General features: G+C 42.9%; 1 protein-coding gene across 2 annotated transcripts in view; it reads left to right on the plus strand.

The window, feature by feature from the left end:
• The window catches only part of Arhgef28 (Rho guanine nucleotide exchange factor 28), a 239,506-nt gene that overhangs the window by 77,404 nt on the left and 141,311 nt on the right, over positions 1-20,791 (plus strand). For both annotated transcript variants that reach the window (XM_052159966.1, XM_052159965.1), the window contains 3 exons: positions 5,032-5,215; positions 7,778-7,958; positions 13,776-13,842. In XM_052159966.1, coding sequence (XP_052015926.1) covers positions 5,032-5,215; positions 7,778-7,958; positions 13,776-13,842 — 432 coding nt within the window. The remainder of the gene's footprint in view (positions 1-5,031; positions 5,216-7,777; positions 7,959-13,775; positions 13,843-20,791) is intronic.

Below are 20,791 nucleotides of genomic sequence, written 5' to 3' on the forward strand. Positions count from 1 at the left end.
TGGTTTCATTCACTATGACGTTATTTACACATATACATTGTACTTTGAAGAATCTGGTTTAGTTTGCCCATGTCCTGAAATTTTCAGTGAGGCTGAATTAAAAACAATGGACAACATTATTTGGACACTGGCCTATTTAGGATGTGATATGGTAACTACTTACAACATTGACCAAGATTTAGATGCAGAGAGAGAGAGAGAGAGAATCAGAGAGAGGTGGAGAGAGTGAAAGACACAGAGACAGAGAGCACAGACAGCTGAAAACTGAAGTTTGTTGAGGAGGAATGGATCTTAAGCCTGGGTGGGTGCTGAGAGAGTCAGATGGTGAGGTTAGTATTGGTAAGAAGAAGCCCTGGACACGGCCTTGGGACACTCGGGAAGAAAGTCCAGGACTGCTTACAAGTAGATTCCCAGAATTGCCTTTTAAGACACAGAGAGATCAACCACACAGAAGCTAAGGTGGACTTATGACAGTTAATTTCAGTCGTCAACTCAAGTGGGTTAAGAAACAGCCGGGCGCTAGTACTGAGGCTTATCTTTGGGTTCATCCAAAGAGCACTAATTAAGGAGACAAGACCTGCACTGAACGCAGGGGTCATCATTCTGATGGGCAGGAGAAAGCCAGCTGAGCACCAACATCTGCCTCTTTCTGCTTCCTGATTGTAAACACAATGCTCCCAGCCACTCTAGGCATCTGTCCCCACGCCTTCCCCATCAAGAAGGACCTTTTTTTTTCTCAAACTATGTGCCAAAGTTAATCTTCCCTCCTGTGCGGCTGCTTGTCAGATAGTTGGTCACGGCAATGAGACTGGATGAGTTCGATCCTTTTTGCAAAGAAACTGATGCTCCCCAGTATGAGGCCTGTGGAGACAGAGCTTTGTCCCCTGTTAAGGGCAGATGGGCCCTCACTGTTCTGAAGCAGGAGTGGTTTATTGAAAGTCACAGCCTGTTTGGTTCCTCTCTGTGTTTGGTTGATCGTGTTCCCAGGGTGGCAGAAGTCCTACCTTTTAATGTGCCCCATCAGAACAATTATTAGTAATTCTGCCTGAGTCAGGTTACTTCAGATAATGCCTAGTAGTACTAAGCAAACACCAAGAGACATTTATTTGGTTCTTTTTTCTTTTGTTCATTTAAATTAAACAGCCCTACCTCTGCCAGATTGTATGATGCCTTTCCACAGCCTGTTTTCTTGGGTGCTGTTAAGAAATCTGAACCTCTAACAAGCAGAATTATTTATGTATGTCATGTCACTTCCTATCACAAGCTGTTTGCCCTCTCCATTCTGAACTTTATACTGCTCAAGAGTGCTCTCTTTCTAATGCTGGCAATTTTATTTATGTGTTCGCTTTAGCCATCAGAAGACTCTTCCCTCCCTGCCTCCTCTTCCTCTTCCGAAGTAGAGATCTTCTGAGGCTAGGGGAGAGGGAACAATGACCTGTGTGATTCTTTTTTTTTTTTTAATTTTTTTATTGATATATTTTTTATTTATATTTCAAATGATTTCCCCTTTTCTGGGTCCCCACTCCCCGCAAGTCCCACAACCCCTCTTCCCTCCCCCTGTTCTTCCATTTACCCCTTCCCGCTTCCCTGTTCTGGAATTCCCCTATACTCTTGCACTGAGTCTTTCCAGAACCAGGGGCCACTCCTCCATTCTTTTTGGACATCATTTAATATGTAGATTATGTCTTGGGTATTCAAAGTTTCTAGGCTAATATCTACTTATCAGTGAGTGCATACCATGATTGATCTTTTGAGACTGGGTTACCTCACTTAGTATGATGTTCTCCAGCTCCATCCATTTGTCTAAGAGTTTCGTGAATTCATTGTTTCTAATGGCTGAATAGTACTCCATTGTGTAAATATACCACATTTTTTTGTATCCATTCCTCCGTTGAAGGACACTGGGTTCTTTCCAGCTTCTGGCTACTACAAATAGGGCTGCTATGAACATAGTGGAGCATGTGTCCTTATTGCATGCTGAAGAATCCTCTGGGTATATGCCCAGGAGTGGTATAACAGGGTCCTTCGGAAGTGTCATGTCCAGTTTTCTGAGGAACCGCCAGACTGATTTCCAAAGTGGTTGCACCATCTTGCAATCCCACCAGCAGTGGAGGAGTGTTCCTCTTTCTCCACATCCTCGCCAACACCTGCTGTCTCCTGAGTTTTCGACCTTAGCCGTTCTGACTGGTGTGAGGTGAAATCTCAGGGTTGTTTTGATTTGCATTTCCCTAATGATTAATGATGTTGATCATTTCTTAAGGTGTTTCTCAGAACTTCGGAGGGCTGAGACCTGTGTGATTCTTACTGTTCTCTCAAATTAGAGATGCTGGACAGACTCCTCCCTGTCCCCCCCCCCCCCCACACACACACAGAGGAGGTGCCTAGGATGAGCCAGCCCACAGGCCTGGAAGTTTCTAGAGGAAGCAAGGCTCCTCTTCTTACTCAGCTGAATATAGTCAGCAGAGCCCCAGTTCTAGAACAGTGCAGCAGACAAACTAAGGAATACCACTGGCGCAGCTGGCACCGCATGCAAACCTTTACCAATGCTACGATTTTAACACCATGGCGTTAGTTATTTTTGTCTCTCAGTTGTGTTTTCCACAGAAGAAAATTGCAACCTGTACAAACATGGGACATTTTTCACCCTGTTCAGATGGGGATTTGTGATATAAAAATTCTGTTCACTGTGGCTGCTGCATGTCTTGTGCTAATAGGCTGTCCTCCACTGGTGTGTGTGCGTATGTGTGTGTGTGTGTGTGTGTGTGTGTGTGTGTGTATGCAGGTGTGTTTATTTTGTTACCTGATCCTAACAATTCTCTTCCTGGTTATTATTTAAAATAAGAAAAATATGTACAGATGTTGTCAGGCTTGTCCTCTGGGAATCTGTTCACAATGAAAGCCATGATTTACTTACTTATTTATTTATTTATTTAGTCAAAAACTCTTCACGGTCATAACTTCAAGGGTAAAAGAAAGATCAGTTCTTTCATGCCTAGTGTCTATGGGCATTAGGTTTAGTTTCCAACATCTGAAAAGGGGAAGCCAATAGTTTTGTGATTTTCAAAAGGATGAGACAAAGCGTATCAGACAAATGTGTGGGAACTGTGTGCAGCCTGGCTGCAGATGTGTTTGTAGATGGGTTGGTATTTGGGCTGTTACTTCACTGTGGAAGGGGATATATGCTATGTCACATGACAAATGACAGAGCAATATGCAGGGAACTTGGTGGTACTTTGCTGTGCCAAGGACCCACATATGGGTCCTTGTCTATTTGAAGTATAAAGTCCCATAGTCACTGATGTCGATGTAGAGAGAGCAGGTTAGACCCGTGAAAATGCAAACTGAGCACTTTTGTTTTGTATTCATGAATGGCGAGATATTGCCTCCGTTGTGTTGGGTTCAATGTTCTCTCCACAAACACTCTTAACACTGAGAAGGCAAAACTGTGTGTATTGCTGTCATAGTGAGCCAGGTAGCCCTGCTACAAACCCTTAGTGGTTTCAGGGGCTGGGGGTGGCCAGAGAGAAATTCTCTGAGAAACTGAAGCCTGGTTTAATAAAGAGTTTTTACTGAGGGAGTAGGGGTAGTGATGGTGGGGACAGATGGCAGGTTTGGTGGGGACTTCCTTAGGAGTTGTCAAGGATCATGTTTAAAATTGTACTTAGGGCTTCTCTGTACTGTCTGTTGGTGACTCCTGCTGAAGGGTTGATGAATCTCTTGGAAAATGTTTGCACTAAACAATCTCTGGTCTGCTTGGAGTCTCTGGCAATAGTGAGGTTATGTTAATGAAGACGGGAACAATAAGATCATGGTTTTGTGGACAGTGAGCTGTGTGGGAAGCTGGCATGTTTGTCCTTAAAGACCCAGTTGTATGTGGGAAGACAGTTTCTGTTGTGAGATTCCATGTAGGAGCTGTGTGAGAGAGAACTGAGAACAGTGGGTATTCCATAGAGCAGCACAGTCAGAGACAAAACACTGATTCTGCAGGGGTTTGCCATTCATGTGTAATATCGTCTCATCCGCAAATGCTTAGCAAGAGTGCCGTGCGCTGTGATGCTCAAGGAATCCCATAGGACAGCAGGCATGTGCCACCACAGCCAGCTTGGGTCAAGCTTTTTTAATGTAAAAATGTTTTTTTTAGTTTATATATTTACAATATTGTCTATCATGAACCACCTATGTCCTAGATATTTGGCTAATACAGTAGGGATACAGGTATATAAATACTCTACAGATTATATATGAAGTAAACATACATATACAATTGAAACTGCAATAGCTAATCACTTTTAAGTTCTTCAAGTACTTAATGGCTTTTTGCATTGCCAGCTACTGTTAAGAAGGAAAACCATCAAGAGCCTGTCAGCCTACACAGCGAGAGTCAGGAAATGATCATAACACACAGCACTAAACACTGCAGAGGAAATCATCATGAGGCTGTGGAGGATGGCCAGTCAGGGGCATCATAAAGGTCCAAGCCTCCCTGCAGCATAGCCCCAGGGTGCCATTGGCATTGTAGTGTCTCCAGGGATCTAAATGCTAGGCAAAAGTAACATAATGAGGCTGGAGATGACCACAGTCACAAGTGCTCTGGGCTTAAGAAACTGCCTCTGTCATGGCCTCACAGGAGGGATGAATGGGGGAACAGAGGCTTCTTTGTGCTTAGCCTTGATGGCTTCTGTGGCCGATCTTCTTCATGGATACCTTAGAAGGTGACAAGTGTGTTTCCAAAGGATGATTTTTCCTGAGAGCCTGTGTCCTCAGGCAATGTTCCTGTATCCTTAGTGACAGAGAGCAGCAAGGTGTAGCATGGTGGACAGGAGAGCCAGTACCAGTCATGAGTGCCCTAGTGTGCCCCCTGGCTCCGTGTCCTCCAGCAAACCCAGGACCGCGTGAGGTCAAGATGTGTTGCTTTTGGTTCCTTCCAGATCTGATCTTCTTTTATACCCAGCACATCATCTCTTTAGGAAAAATGTACAAAGCAAACTTTATAACTGGAGGAACTAACATCACACTTTTTCTTTTCTTCAGTATCTCTACACAGAGAGTCTCTCTTGCACCTGGCTGTGCGATGGGCCATGCCTAAGCTGTTCCATTTCCTCTTGTGTCTCCCTGGAGGAGTCAAGGCCTTGGAGCTACCTAATGAAGAGGCCACCACACCATTAGACTTAGCGTTGCGTGGTGGACACTCCACACTGGTGGAAGACATCACAAAGTGAGTTCAATTGCTTGATAGTATCTCTCTTAGTCCATGTCTATATAAAGCCTGCCAAGCGTTACAGGGAAATGGAGATAAAGAAGACAGATGCTAATGTTATCTTATTGTTTTTTATGGCTAGTTTTCTTGTATACAGTATGTGTGGCTAGTGCATAAGTAGATACCTTTGTTGTGAGTACTTTGTAAGACAGAGATGGGAGACAATGAATACAAGATTGGCCAATCAGTAACCTACACTGTCTTTTGGATTTTATCTTCAACATTATTTCCTAAGCAAAAGTTCTGAGTTACATCCTTTTATGAATATGATTAATTTTAGTAATAATCACAATTAATAATTACACAGATATGACCATTTATTTTATGGCTGTCTCATTTGAAAGTTGGAACTGTTATGCTTTCCTTACTGGACTATTTCTAGTCCAATGCCAAGGTTATAATTTTCATTGTCAGAATAATAGGCAAACCCTATGGGTTGGTCACTAGGGTTTAGTTAACTAATATAAGGGAAACAATTGTGTAATTGTCTGTGTGGGAGATGTTCTCAACACTCCTAGTAACTGACCAGTGGATTATGTGCCAGATGTTACTCTAAATTGTGAAAGAAGAAGTCATATATAGTGATTGCCTTGCTATCACATGGTAAAATAAAAATTATAAATAAAGTACAATCATTGGAAATTATAACATAAAGTTTAAATATTTTTAGACTATTATTACATGGTATGTCTTAGTGGAATGACTTTTCTTGTTTGGTTTCATATAATTCAATGTAATTAATTTGATGCAATTAATTAGTGGTAATTTGATGCCTAAGTAGCAGAAACCAGAACTTTCTCTTTCTCCTCCTCTGCCTTATTTGATCAAATAGTCATTAACCAAGGGACAAAGTCTCTCCAGAGGGAATTGTTCTTTCCTTTGCTTATGAACACAATCCTGTTTTCTATAAAGAACAAGGCAAAAAGGTGTCCTTTGACTGAGGGGCGGTATCTGGTACAGAGTTATCCCTGGAGAGGGACTCCTTCATCTGCTGGTTGCTTTGTATCACCTTCTGATTCCAACCCTAGAAGATACTGCATGTTTTAAAATGTACATGTTGAATAGACCCATTCATGAGTGGGATTAAAAGTAAACTCAATTCTGATCCTGTGGTTATAGGATATAGGATCATATGATGGAGTGTCTGTATTCTAAATTAACCAGAGCTAGACTACTGCCCAGGCTCATGGTCCATTCACTTCAGTGGCTTATTGTCATGACTTGTTTTCTAGAAAAACTCTGGAATTAGTGCAAAGACTGCATCTCTGAGTACAAGTGCTCTTTAAGAATCTCTTTTTTTGTCACTCTGGATAATGGAGATAGGTCAGCTTAGAGGTTCCTTGATTTTAAGTGGAAGTGTGTCCTGTGGACCTATTTTAGATTGAAAATAACCCAAATTGCATTTACTGTAAACACACCCCAATGCATTTACTATGCCTAGCCTCCTCTACATTGCTGGGCAATGCTGTCCACTGTTGAGAGATCAGATTTTAGCTCATGGCTGTGTAGCTGACTGCCAGATGATGCTTTCTGCTGCTACCCAGCACCTGGAGAGAATAATATGCCATGTATACGTCTCTCTCCAGCCTGGGCAAAATCAAAATTCAAAACCTGACAGTAACATTTCTAATGAATTCATGTATCTTGTAGAGCATTGTAGCAGTTGACAAATTAGAAATCAAGCCATCACGAGTTACAGGCTCATTAATTCATTTCTGTAAAGCAAATACTCATTAACAAAATGAGATCAGGCCAACAGGAAGTGGTAGAGCTGGTTCTCTAAAGTGAGGGATCTGGGGACAGTCTGTTGGGATGTGACCACAAGATAAACATGGATGTTTTCATCCTGGGCATCTTTACTGTTATTGCCGGATCTTATAAGCTGTGCTCATTTACTGCTGTAATTCCAGCCGTTGAGAAGGTGTATAGCTAACATAGGTGTTCTTAGTCAGCCAAGACAGATGAGAAAATAAGCTTATATTCAAGAATTTAGTTTGGGTATATCGATTCATTGTTAATGACCTATATAACTTAACCAAATTTATGCATGTTTTAATTTGCATAAGGACATGATTTAGCGCAGTGGTACCAGTGTGTTAAGAATATACTGGTTGTTTATCACGTCTAAACCTCACCACACTCCCTGGAGATTCTATCTGTTTTCCATTATAATTACCTGACAAACTATTGGTTGCCAGCTACTTCATTCTCTGTGAGCTCCATTAAAGGAAGAGGCATCTTTTCTGATTAAAAGGAGAGTGAAGTAGTGAGGTTAATCTCCACGCTTTAAAATCAGGATAGTTTCGTTATTTTATGGGAATCCTTAAAATATACGTTCTCTTTAAAAATACCGCTAAGGAAAAACAAAGATGGCTTGACCGGGATCAGTTTCCATGAGCTTGTGTAATTGAGTGTGTAAGTGACTTTTCAGGATCGTTTTCCATTTGGATTTCTAATATCGGGGCAGGGTGGGGAATGGGATCTGTGAAGCTGTGTGGATTTTGACTTGTGATTTTTCAGTTTCCAGGGTAGCCATTCCCCAGGCTTCTCTCGACTGCATCTTAATGAAGATGCCACTCTGCAGTTCGTTCATTCTTCGGAAACATTGACTCTGACTGTTAACCACACAGCCGAACATCTGTTGGAAGCCGATATCAAACTCTTCCGGAAATATTTTTGGGACAGGGCCTTTCTTGTCAAGGTTTGTATTATTATTCTAGTACTCAATGACATCTGTTCCTTTAGTAACTGAGGAGGCCGTGCATTGTTTTAGAATGGTGTTTTGTTGTGGTAAATCTCCAATCCAAATATGTCCTGACAAAGAAAACACAACTCGGTTAATATGAATACATGCTGTGCACCTAGATTACACAGATCTATCTCCATACCACCATCTTCCCCATCTATGAGGCCCCTTAGAACTTGCAGTTTCCCCAAGTCAAGTGCTTCTGCTCTGCTCTCCTTCTACCTCCTCCTCCTCCGTTGTTCTCTCTCTCTCTCTCTCTCTCTCTCTCTCTCTCTCTCTCTCTCTCTCTCTCTCTCTCTCCCTCTTTCTCTCTCTCTCTCTCTCTCTCTGCCTCTGTCTCTATCTCTCTTCAGATCTACCTTTCCCTTGGGTGGGAGATTTACCGAAACAGTGCCTGTTAGCTAACACTTTCTTTTCCTAATGAAAACTTGAGGACTTGGAGTTAGAACCTGGCTTGGGTCAGTGGAATGAAGACCAATATAGATTTATGTGGCACAGAATCAGTGGTCCATACACAGAGCCAGGAGTCCACAGATTTTTGTTTCTCTTGCATTTATTTTGTTGGTTTTATTTTCTGAGACAAGGTCTTGCTGTGGAGTCAAGGTTAACCTTGAACTTGCAATCTTTATCTCTTTGTACTTGAATTACAAGCCTGTGCCTCCATAGCAGGCTCCCACAAGTGAATTCTATTATTCTAATATTGTATTTTTTTGTACTTATTGATGGTATTCTAATTCTTACCGAAAACAGTCGATAGCATCTACTGACGGGCTTTCCTATGTGGTTTAATCTTCTGTCCTGTTTGTGTACCAAAAGGACAGGTGAGAAGGCAGTCCTTCCGTTTAGAGATTTACCCTTCTGTCATGGCAGTGACACGAGATAGGAAGGCTGTCACAGCATGCCCATCTCAGGGTTAAAACACTTCATCACTCTTAGTAGCTCATAAACTCTCAACAAATATAAAGAATATTTTTACTCTTTTCTTCATTTGCATCAAGCAAACTTTGTTTTGAATGAAACAGGTTCATCCTAGTGCCCAGTGCTCAATGGCCCTCAGACTCACTGTCTAGACCCTGTGTCCTCCTGGGTGTCTGCTAAGTAAGACGCAGTTTTCCTCAGCTGTACAGCCTTTCAAACAGATTCAAACAACAACCCAGGGAAACAGAGACCACAGACAGTCTATCATAGCCTTTGGCTTCTATGTTTATCTTATATAATCAAAGTATAAATACAATTAAAATGTTTATATGTCAAGTAAATATTATCAGCACATCCCATGTGGAATTTTATTGAATTGAAGTGGAATATACTCTTCAGAGTCTGATCTGACTCCCATTGAGTTAGTTGTAGGAAATTTTGTGGGAAATTTTCTGTCATGTAGTATTGTATTTAGTATATGCAAGTGAGGGCTTAGCTTCAATTTATTTTCATTTCTCTCTTCATTTTAGTTGTTATTGAATGATGCTAAAAACCTCCAGCCACTCATGTGGCTTCTTGTAAAAGTATCAAATGGTGACAAGTCCCCACCAGGCAGATGCTGGGCACATGTTCTCAGGAGGGATCTGTCCCCAGAGACCCCAGGGATAGAGCCTGGCAACATACATGGCCCTGGGAGAGCTCAGCAGAGAACAGCGTGGCACACGGTGACTAAAGCAGAGCGACTAGACAAGCTCTGTGTGCAGCAAGCACACTGCGCATCTGCATCCTTACAGAATCCTTCAGCCGGTCTTGTATTGCACACACCTGAGATACGGACTTTGGGAAAGGCTCAGGATGATGAAATGAGATGGCATCATCATGTATTATAGGGGACTCTATAGCAATCACAGCAAGGGAGTGGATAGAACCAGTTAAAACCTAGGTGTGGTGGCTCAGTCCTACAATTCTGTTGCTTAGGAAACTAAGGCAGGAGGATTGCCGTGAATTTGAGGTCATGCTGTGTCTTAATAAACAAACAAAAATAATCAACTACAATGAAATAACCTTTTGGCCCAACTGCCCTCACGTTCTTTATCCTTCTTGCCTTGAGGATGTTGCTGGGTAGTGAACAGAGAGACCGGAAGGTAGGGAGAAGGTCAACCTCCCTTTAGACGTCCAAAGTCATTCACTCCAACTGGCTGACAAATGATTCTATGTATTCTTGAATTTAAAATTGGTCATGCTACAACATATGCGATTATATGTTATTGTAAGTATAAGCAAGAGGCAGATCATTTAAAAAACATATTATTTTTACTTTCTATGTATGCATGTTTTGCCTGCATGTGTCTATATATAATATACTGAATGTGTGTCTGGTACTCTTGGAATCAGAAGATATCCTGGAGCTAGAATTAAGGGTGGTTGTGAGTTGCCATCTGGTTTCTGGGAACTGAACATTAGTCATCCGCAGTAGCAGCAAGTGCTCTTAACCACTGAGTTATATTTCTAGCCCCAAGAAACAATTTTTATTTGGAATGTCTGTACTACATTTAGACAACTGTGGACAATAAGTATTAATGTGATTACATATGGAATATGAATACAGTGTATTTGTGCTACACCAGGAGTGATGACTTATAATTCTATAATTCCAGCACTCCAGGGGCTAAGACAGGAAGATCACATGTTTTAGTCTGGCATGGGAAACATACTCAGATCCTGTTTCAAATCAAAAGAAGGAAAGAGAGGGTAGAGGGAAGGGAAAGAAAAAGAACTCAAGCTTTATTGGATCTGTACTGAAATTTGTTTTTGTATGACCATGGTCTGAGCAGCTGCTCTGTGGGCATGGAAACACAGCCATACTCTGCCCCCTCAAGGAGACATGTTCATTCCAGGTGGTCTGAGCTTGCCTCAGTCACCTTCAGCTCTCTAGAGCTTAATCATGAAACCTTGTCAAGTCCCGAGGTTGTCTCTTGGAACTTTCCGAAGCCACATTTGGTCAGGTTGTTACTGTTTTGTATTTTCACTCTGTTGTAGAGCTGATGATAATTATACCAATGGCAGTGTGCAATAAAGACTTGTCTTAGATTCTGATCTATTGCTGTAAAGAGACATCATGATCAAGGCAACTTATAAAAGAAAGCAATTAATTGGGGGCTTGCTTATAGTTTCAGAGAGTGAGTCCATGACCATCATGGTGTAGAGAATAGATCTGGAACAGTAGCTAAGAGCTTACATCTGATCCACAAGCATGAGGCAGAGAGAGTGAGAGAAAGAAATAGAGAGAGGGGGGCAGAGAGACAGAGAGACACAGAGGACAGAGAAAGAGACAGACTGAGCCTGACATAGGCTATCGAAGGTGTCGGGGTGTGACACTGGGTGTGTGACACTCCAACAAGGCCACCCCCCCAATCCTTTCTGAACAGTTCCACAATTAGGAACCAAGAATTGAAATATATGAGCATATGGGGGGCCATTCTCATTCAAACCACTACAGTATTAAAAGTAAAACTGTTGCTAAATATCTAAACTATAGTGACAGATGTCAAGGAATTTGGGCTGTCAAAGTGGCTCTGCAGATAAGGGCACTTACTGCCAAGCCCGATGACTGAGTTCCATCCCCAGGACACATCCAGTGGAAGGAGAATCTTCTTGTACAAGTCGTTCTCTGCTTCACACACATAGCAGCACATACATGCCTCACATAAACACGCACATACACAAATAACTTAGTGAAGAATTTGAAAAGTAGTTTTTCTCTACATATATGTGTATGTATAAATGTATATAACACATATTTGTTTAATTTGTTGCATGTGTTGGGGCTTGAACACAGAGCTTTTAATATATGCACCCTGATCTGCCATAGGCAAGAACTTGCCTATACATTTAATGGTTTTTAAACTATCTCCTTTTCACAAAACCTCTTTGTATTTATTGGTGTGCTGGTAAATTTGGTTCTAGAACCTCGATATAATGAACAAATCAACTAAGAAATTTAAGTTTTTAAATCTGTATTACGAAATATTCACCAAAATAAAAGTTTGGTTTTTATACATTTCATTTATAAGGGGGAAAAAGTTAAGTGTTTTATTTTCTGTTTAGTCAGAAACTCGTGTTGTCTGATACCCTTTTCTCACACAGTCTTGGTAACTCCTTTCAGTGAAAGACAGGGATACCAGGTCAAGGCTGTCCCTGGGAAAATATGTGGCACAGGGTTGTCTGAGGTCTTGATCTTGTGTGATGACCCCTCTCCTATTTCCACTCCTCACACTAGGCGCCCTCTCCCACCCCACCTGTTCCAGTTTGCTTTCTGACGCTGTGATGAATACCACAACTAAAATCAACTTTGGGAGTAAGGGGTTTATTTGGCTAACACTTCCATTTGCCAGCCCATCACTAGAGAACATGGGGACAAGAACTCAAGGCAGAATCTTGAAGGCTGGAACCACAGAGAAATACTGCTAACTGCTAGCCCACTGGCTCGCTCTCCACTTTCTATCCTTATTAAAAGTAATAGTTTTTAGATTATTTGTTTTGTTTTATGTGTTTGGATGTTTGACTGCATTTGTATATGTGTACTGTGTGCATGCCTGATACCTGCAGGGTCAGATGAAGTCATCAGAGCCCTTGGAACTGGAGTTATGGGTGATTGTGCATGCAGGTGTTGGGATGAGCCCAGGGCCTCTGGAAGAGCGGTGATGCTCTTAACTAATGAACCACCTGCCCTGATTCAGTTAGCTTCTTTATATAGCCCAGGTCTACCTGCCCAGGGACGGTGGGTGTTGTCTACAGTGGGCTAGGCCCTTCCACATCAATCATCATCTTGCAGACATGGCCATAGGCCAATATGAATAAAACGTTTCTTCAACTAAGATGCCCTCTTCCCAGGTGACTCTAGGCTGTATCAAGTTGATAATAAAATTTAACTAAGTTACACTTCTTTAGTAGTACCCATTGTAGACTTGGCCTAGTTCTTTCCTAATATGTGAGGCCCAGAAGAGGGAAAATATTTCTTATAGGGGGCACTGACAGGGGTAGCCCATGGTGGATGCCTAGACACACAGTGCCCTTTGTGGTGTTGTATATTGGGTACATTGTAGTGTTGGATATTCTGACCATAGGATGTTGAGATAGTAAATGAGGCATTCTATTTACCAGCCTAATAGTATGCCTGGTAGGATTCAGCAACTATGTTAGTTGTGTGATTTTCCACCTAACGAGACTGAAGGTTTCTTGTAGAACCTATGCTAATACCATTTTTGGCCACTTAGCTGTTCAACCAGTTAACACAATTCTATATTTTGTCACATTTTCATGGGTTAAGGAAGTCTCAAAAGGAAATCATTATGGTCACGAGAGGGTAGCTTTTAGCTGTGGCCCTGGGATGGTTCAGTAATTTGGATACAGCCAGGGATAGCCTGTGCTAGCCTGCATACTTTTTTTTCCCTGCAGTCAGTCTGGATAGGCCCTGACTGTGGTCCTGCCTCCTCATTCAGTCCCCTTATATCCTGTGTGTATGATGGTGGATATAGAATACTCCAGAAGGACAGGTGTACACACACTCAGCTCCCCCTTTTTGTCTCAAGATCCTGTGTTGGTTCAGACATGGTGCCTCTGAGAAACTTGTGGTTATAAACTGCAGAAAAGTGAGGGTTTGTGGCAGGGTTTTTGCCTCTGGCCAGCTCTTTTTGTACTCCTAGGACACTGGCTATGCGTTCCTTTAGCTTACCTTCTCCTCACCCCATGGACTTCCTTGCCAGCTCTCCCAGATTGTGATGGCTTTGCCTTTCTTTTACATATCTGGAACCCAAAATGATTTTCAACAATTTCCCCCATTTTATCTTGTAGGCTCTTGAGCAAGAAGCCAAGACAGAGAGAACAATCATGCCTTCTGGAGCTGTGGAGACCGAAGAAGGTAAGCCTGTTCCTACCCCATGTAGGGAACCCAGAAAATGTGGGGTTACTAACCAGCCTGTTGATGTGTGCAGCAAAGAACATAGCAGGAAATGAGGGGTGTAGAGACAAGATCCGGGGTCGTGGGGAATGCGCAGAGTGCCGGATTTTGTCTGCTTCTTACTCAGCATTTGCACCATGCTATTTGCTAGCCCTGGACCAGGTCCTTGTGGTCCAGATCTTCAGGGCTGTCCCAGCACAGTCTTTACTGGTGTCTCCCAAATGCTTCTGGTTTCCTTCTTCCAAATTAACTGCGTTCGTGGTTTGAGACAACCCTCTGTTCAGTCAAGCTTTGTACAATTCCTCCTCTGGGCTTGGATGGTAGATCTTCAGGAGGATGCTTCCAAAGGTACGAAAGTGCCTTTGTTGTCACAAGGAGTAGACAGTACTGCAGTCGTTTAGAGATGAGGTGTAGCCGGGCGGTGGTGGCACACACTTGTAATCCCAGCACTCTGGGAGGCAGAGGCAGGTGGAATTCTGAGTTCGAGGCCAGCCTGGTCTACAAGAGTGAGTTCCAGGACAGCCAGGGCTATACAGAGAAACCCTGTCTCGAAAAAAAACAGAGAGAGAGAGAGAAAGAGAGAGAGAGAGAGAGAGAGAGAGAGAGAGAGAGAGAGAGAGAGAGAGAGAGAGAGAGAGATATGAGGTGTGATGCGTCAGGGGTGTTTGCCAAGGGTCCAGAATGTTCCTGACAATCTTGGTCCTACTGAGCTGATAGCAAGGTTAAATTCAATTCTGCTAATGGTGGGAGTTCCCACGCAAGATGATTTTATAATACAGTGTTATTATTCTATTCTACTTAAGACACGAGGAATCACTCAGCTTGCCAGCAGGAACACCATTTGCTCCTAATTTTATTCAGCATGGCTGGGTGTTTTGTGAGGTGCGAGGGGTGATATAAAAGCCTTGCTGTAGTTCACACATTTTCCCTATACAAATAATTCCGATAGTAAGTTGAATACTAAGTATGCTTTTATTATAGGAAGCATTCTTACTTGGCTTTTTGCATATTATTGTGCTTCTCGTGGGAAATAGAATCTTAACTTCCCTCTAAATCCAGGCAGCACACAAATCCAATCACCATGTACACAGAAAACCACTGGCTTCTTTGTTTTTGTAGTATAAGTGTGTATTGGGGTGGCGTGTAAGGAGACCAGTCCTGCTTGGCCAAGGCCTTCCTCATGGCTGCTAGCACTTAGTTCAGCTCCTACCACTTCCCCAGTGCGGATGTGTGGCCGCCCTCTTCTTGATGAACTTGAGCATGCTTATCACTTGGACACCCTGAGCAGCAGCTCCACAGCGCACTGGTAAGCCCATACGCCTCCCGGATCAAGTCCGGCTGGAATCCATGTGCCTGGTGAGGAGCTTGATTCAGCATGTTGCTGTTCATCAGGGTGTGGTCCTGGTTGGGGTGCGGTCCTGGTTGGGGTGCATGGCCATGAGGCAAAGCAGGGCCATGGCTGATGCTTTCTGGTGGCACAGGAAAACACTGTTAACACTGAAAACAAGTGATCTTATTCTCAGTTTCCCTTTGCTACATGTTATATTGTCTCTATATTATATATAATATCCAATATTATGTGCAATGTATTGTGCATATATAATATATATTATAGGGTATATAATATATTATATATGATTATATTTATATTATTATATATTATAATATATTATAGGATGTTATATTGACATCTTTATTTTGAAATTATATATAGATATAAATAAATATTCATATGTCAGTGAATTATTTCTCTATTCACATAGAATAGAGAATTAATTATCTATTTGATTTTGGGATAATGATGGGACTTCATGAAGTATCAGAGAATGTGATGGAATGCCAATCTGATGGGACTGAGATGCTGGAGTCAGGGACAGATGTCAGATCCTTATTTCTCCATAAGTGTTAACAGCTGGTTAGTACTTTGATTCTGCATTTAATTAGCAGTGCAGGGTACCTGCATTCCAAGTATTTAACAGTTAGTGTAAAATCAGGCCCTTGGCCTCCGTGTTGGCTGAGAGAAGCCTTGGAGGATGAGCATTTATGAAGAGCTGCTGGGGTCTGGGTATCATCCATGCACACTACACTTGCTCCTGGGTTAAACCCGAGCAACTGAGCTTCCTGCCCTGCTGCTTCCTGGGGCTGGAGTGGGGCTCGGAATTGCCTTGGCTGTGTTCTCTGACCACTGCTGCTCTGCCTGCCCAAGGAGTTAGTCCGAGTAATGTTGTTTGTCTCTTGGAAGATTGTATAAGAAACTTCTTTCTAGTCTAGTGTCAGGAGCCCTGGCTTCCCCTAAGCACTTGGCTCATTCTTTTTACTGCTGTAACTGTGGCTGATCAGGTTTCTCACTTGGCTGACAGACAGACTTGGAGGAAAGTTTCTGAGCTGCCAGGTCTGAGTGTTCACTGCATCTTTATATCACCTAAATTCCTTATGCTCCACCCCTTTTACAAGTCAACTTCAAAAGTTTTTTAGAGATCATCTCACTTTATACATCTTTCTTCCCTTATTGTCCACCTTCAAACTAATTGAGAACAAAAATGAAGTCTATATATAAACACTGGATTTTGGAGTTCTTGAGCCCAGGGGGCTGATAGTTGTGGTTGGACAGGAAATCAAGCGCTCTGGGCTGAGAATGGTAAGAGCTCCATTTGCAAAAATTGCCTCAAGCATGTTGTAGCCTGTGACAATGGCAGAATCACGGTAGGCTGCGTGGAAGACGTGCCCTTGGAGGTGGGATCTAAGGGAGGGAAGGGAATTCCAGCTAGTGGAGATGAATGGGAGAGAATATAGGTCATTTCCCATCTGCACGCCCTTGTGTGGTGGTAGAAATACCAGCAACACAAGCTTGAGGGCAGACAGATTGGCAAGAATTTTAGAAGAACTGGGGGTGGGGTGGGGAGCTGGAGCTTTTCCCTGAGAATTCTGGGAGCTGCCAAATGGAAGCCAGGACTATAACTTGGTGAGGTAGGGATAGATGGATGTTGTCTAGGGCAAAGAGAGGCCAAAAGAGTATTGTCTTGGGTGAAGTGGGAACATATCAATGTTGTGGGGAGAGTGATGAGTGTAGTTGGAAGGGGACACAGGCCTTCTGTGCCTGGAGTATGTTTCTAGGTGGACTAGAAGGCAGGACTATGCCACACAATGTACTCAGTTTAGACAGGATGAGTTTGATAGGCCTATGGGACAACCAAGTGAACAGGACTAAAGGCACCAAACCCAAAGAGTTTAGCAAGAACCCCAAGTCTGCTCTAATCCACATAATTTAAATTTTGTAGACCTTCTAGATGATGTGTTGAAACAATGTTAAGAGCTGTTTGCACCTTCCAGCAGAGGGCAGTGTTTGACTAACGTGAAGGTAATTGGGTTTTCTCCTCTTCTATGCCTACCAAGATGTAACTGGAAGAAAGGGAATCCTGAAGATAAAAGTATCCTCTTTTATTTCTTCTTAATGCTAAACTAAACTTCTCTTTGCACATTAGAAATTAGACAATTGTGCTTCTCTCCTCCTGCTGTGGTAATAATCAGGGTGGAAACTTTAAACTGGTGTCTGTAGCTGTCCTAGAGTAAAACTGTAATAACTTTAGCCTGGAATTAAATTTGCTGTCTTTATGCCTGTGATAAATGATTTTATTATTACTATTGTGAACCAATTATGGTTTTATAATTTCATGATTGTTATTGTGCCTGAAGAATAATCAGGAAGTTATTCTGAACAAATTAAATAGACCTGTCTAGTCACTGTTCTATTGCTGTGAGGAGACACCATGACCAAGGCAACTCTCGTAAAAGGAGGCATGCTTACAGTTATAGAGGGTTAGTCCACTATGGTATGAAGCATGGTGGCACATATGGTGCTATAGCAGTAGCTGAGAGCTGCATGCTGATGGGGAGGGGGGCAGAAGGAGGGAGGGAGGGAGAGAGAGAGACAGACAGACAGATTGACAGAGACAGGGACTGACAGACTGGGCCTGGCATGGGCTTTTAACACCACAAATCCCACTTCCACCCCCAGTGACACACCTCCCCCAGGAAGACCACACCATCCAATCCTTCTAATCCTTTCAAAGAGTTCCACTCCCTGGTGACTAAACATTCAAATACTCGAGCCTATGGGGGCCATTCCCATTCAAACCATCACAGGCCCCAGATCACTGAAAAAGTAAGCTTCATTATCTCACTTGCCTTCTCAGTCTTACTCAGGCTCTTACTCTTAGGATTTTCCTTTTTCTTTATTTTCCTAATCCCCTGAAAGAAGGTCTCCTGTATAGACCAGGCTGACCTTGAACTTGTTACGTAGCAGGGAATGAAGTTAAGTGGCTTAGCCTCTGCCCTCCACATCGCAAGCATAAAGCTGTAATCCACCACACCTGCTTTATACCCTAGGAGTTTCTGAAGAGTAATGCCCTAACCTAGTCTTGGAAGATGCTCTGAAAAATACAACTTCTTTTACCAATAGTACCTAGCAAATGCTCAGCATGAAACCTTAGAGACAGCTGGGTCTCTAAGGTTTCATGCTGAGCATTTGCTAGGTACTATTGGTAAAAGAAGTCAGGAACTTGTGTAGCCTGTTCAACTCAGATGAGCAATGAAAGACCCTTGGGAAGTGGTCTGAGGAAGGCACTCTGGAGAGTGATGCTGTTCCGCATCTCTCATCTCTCCTGCCCCTTCTTCACAGGACAAATTTTGTTCCACTGCCACCTGGCTTCTCAGCATCTGTCAGCACAGTGGTGTTCTCTGCAAAAGGTCTAGGGAGGCATCTTTGCAACTACTCATAGTCACCTTGTGCATGGGAAGCCTTCTTTACCTCCTAACACTCTGCCAAAAATTTCTTTATATTCTTAGGCTTTTGAGATCCAGCTTTTCCCTTATCTGAGGCCACTTGGCTTCTCTGTCTCTTGAGTTATGAGAATAAAGTTGTAAGCTGCCACACTTGGTTCCCACAGCTCTTGGTGCTGTTAGAGGCACTGCCTGCTTACAGCTAATTGGTCATAAGAGAAGCTCAGAACCATTGCAATCCCAGGAACCACGGTTCAAATCCAGGTTGTGGTTGTTGTTGTTTGTTGCTGCTGCTGCTGCTGCTGCTGTTGTTGTTGTTGTTGTTGTTGTTGTTGTTCTTCTTCTTCTTCTTCTTCTTCTTCTTCTTCTTCTTCCTCCTCCTCCTCCTCCTCCTCCTCCTCTTCCTCCTCCTCCTCCTCTTCTTCCTCCTCCTCCTCTTCCTCCTCCTCCTCTTCTTCTCCTCCTCTTCCTCCTGCTCCTCCTCTTCCTCTTTTTCCTCCTCCTCTTCCTCCTGCTCCTCCTCTTCCTCTTTCTCCTCCTCCTCTTCTTCTCCTCCTCCTCCTTGCTCTTCTTCCTCTTCTTTATAATATTTATATTTATTACCATATATTAATTACACAAATGAGTAGATTTGATTATGGTACATTTAAATAACATAGTTTGATCCATTTAAAAATTGTCTTGCAGATGGGATAAACCATCTGGGTGGTATGCTATCTCAACTTCTGTGTGTCACTGGTCTGTGACTTTATTTTAATAGCTTCTCCCTTTAGTATTGACTTCTATAGTTTCCTTAACAAGGAAATGGAATGGGGATTGGAACATGTGTTCCAACCGGGCGAAACCATTTCCTTTGGAGCTGGGCGGGCTCAGTAGTTGGCCTGAGTGGATCTGGTGGAAGAGGCCAAGAACCCAACACAAGACACTACCTGAGCAGGTAGCATGAGTCCTGTGGCTTCTCTTCTTGCATAGTCTGTACTTGTGTGTTTTGTGCCTACTCTGTACTGGGCACTCTTGTAGGTCTGGAAATTCAGCAGTGACCAAAAGCAAGCAATGAGAACCCTGCTCTGATCTTTACTCTCAATAATTTCTTCCAGCATTTCTGAGGACTTTCTGTATGCCAGGCCCTGTTTTAGGTACTGAGCATGTGGATGTGAACTGAAGGAAGTTGTGTGTACCCGAGGAGTATACACATTAGTGGCCATGAGGAAGAGACATTTCTGAGCATTTAGAGTTGACTTTTCTTTGTGATTAGTAGCTCAACAGAGATTTGGCTTAAGTAGCACATCTTGTCTGGGCAGTCAAAAATCAGTCAGTTATCTATCATTCTTCCCTGTTCACTGTGATATCCCAACCACTCCCAGCAAGAGAATCTATTTATTGCTTGTTCATGCCGCTCGCTGGTCTAGAATCTTCTCTGGTGTTTGTGTGATGGAAAAAGTGTAACATTAGGATCATTGCCTGGAAATGGTAATCTCAAGCTTTGTCACTGGGAAGTTTGTGGCTTACGTGCTCAGACTCGTCTGGCTGCCAGGCAGCCAGCAGCCAGCTCAGAACTCAGCCCTGCCATGAACTGGCTTTTTGGCATTATGAAAGCTACTCAGCCCTGTCTGCCTTTCTGGCAATGGCGGGGGAGGGTAGAGGGGAGCGAAGGCGGGCACCTTGCTCAGCATCTCTCCTATAGTCATGGCCTAGGGCTTGATGCTTGGTTCTAAGTGTAGGTTGTGTTGCCGCAGCCTATACCGAAGTGTAGGTGGTGATTTCAGTATGTATTATGAGATACCAGGGCATACCATGTGTGTCATAGTGACTGAAGTGAGTGGATTCTTGCTCGAATGTTGATCATGTAGCTTGTGAAGAAACGGGGCTGGTCTCCATATTTGAGTGTTCCTGTGAGTCAGTGCTGGTAGAGCACAGTTTTCTTCCTAACATATTTTATTTTAAATATTATAACTTGGGGCGTTTTAGAATGGTCACATGTTGTGTAAGTATATCAAGATGTAAGTCCTTTAAGCCAGGGCTGTTGTGGGCTGAGGGTGTCTATCACCAAGGAAGCTGTTTTCTGAGATACAACCACCTCCTCCACTAGTTTGAAGTGTCTAAGGCCTGACGAGTGTCATTCACTAGGAAG

This window comes from Apodemus sylvaticus, chromosome 16 (genome assembly GCF_947179515.1).
Source record: "Apodemus sylvaticus chromosome 16, mApoSyl1.1, whole genome shotgun sequence".
NCBI classification, from domain to species: Eukaryota; Metazoa; Chordata; class Mammalia; order Rodentia; family Muridae; genus Apodemus; species Apodemus sylvaticus.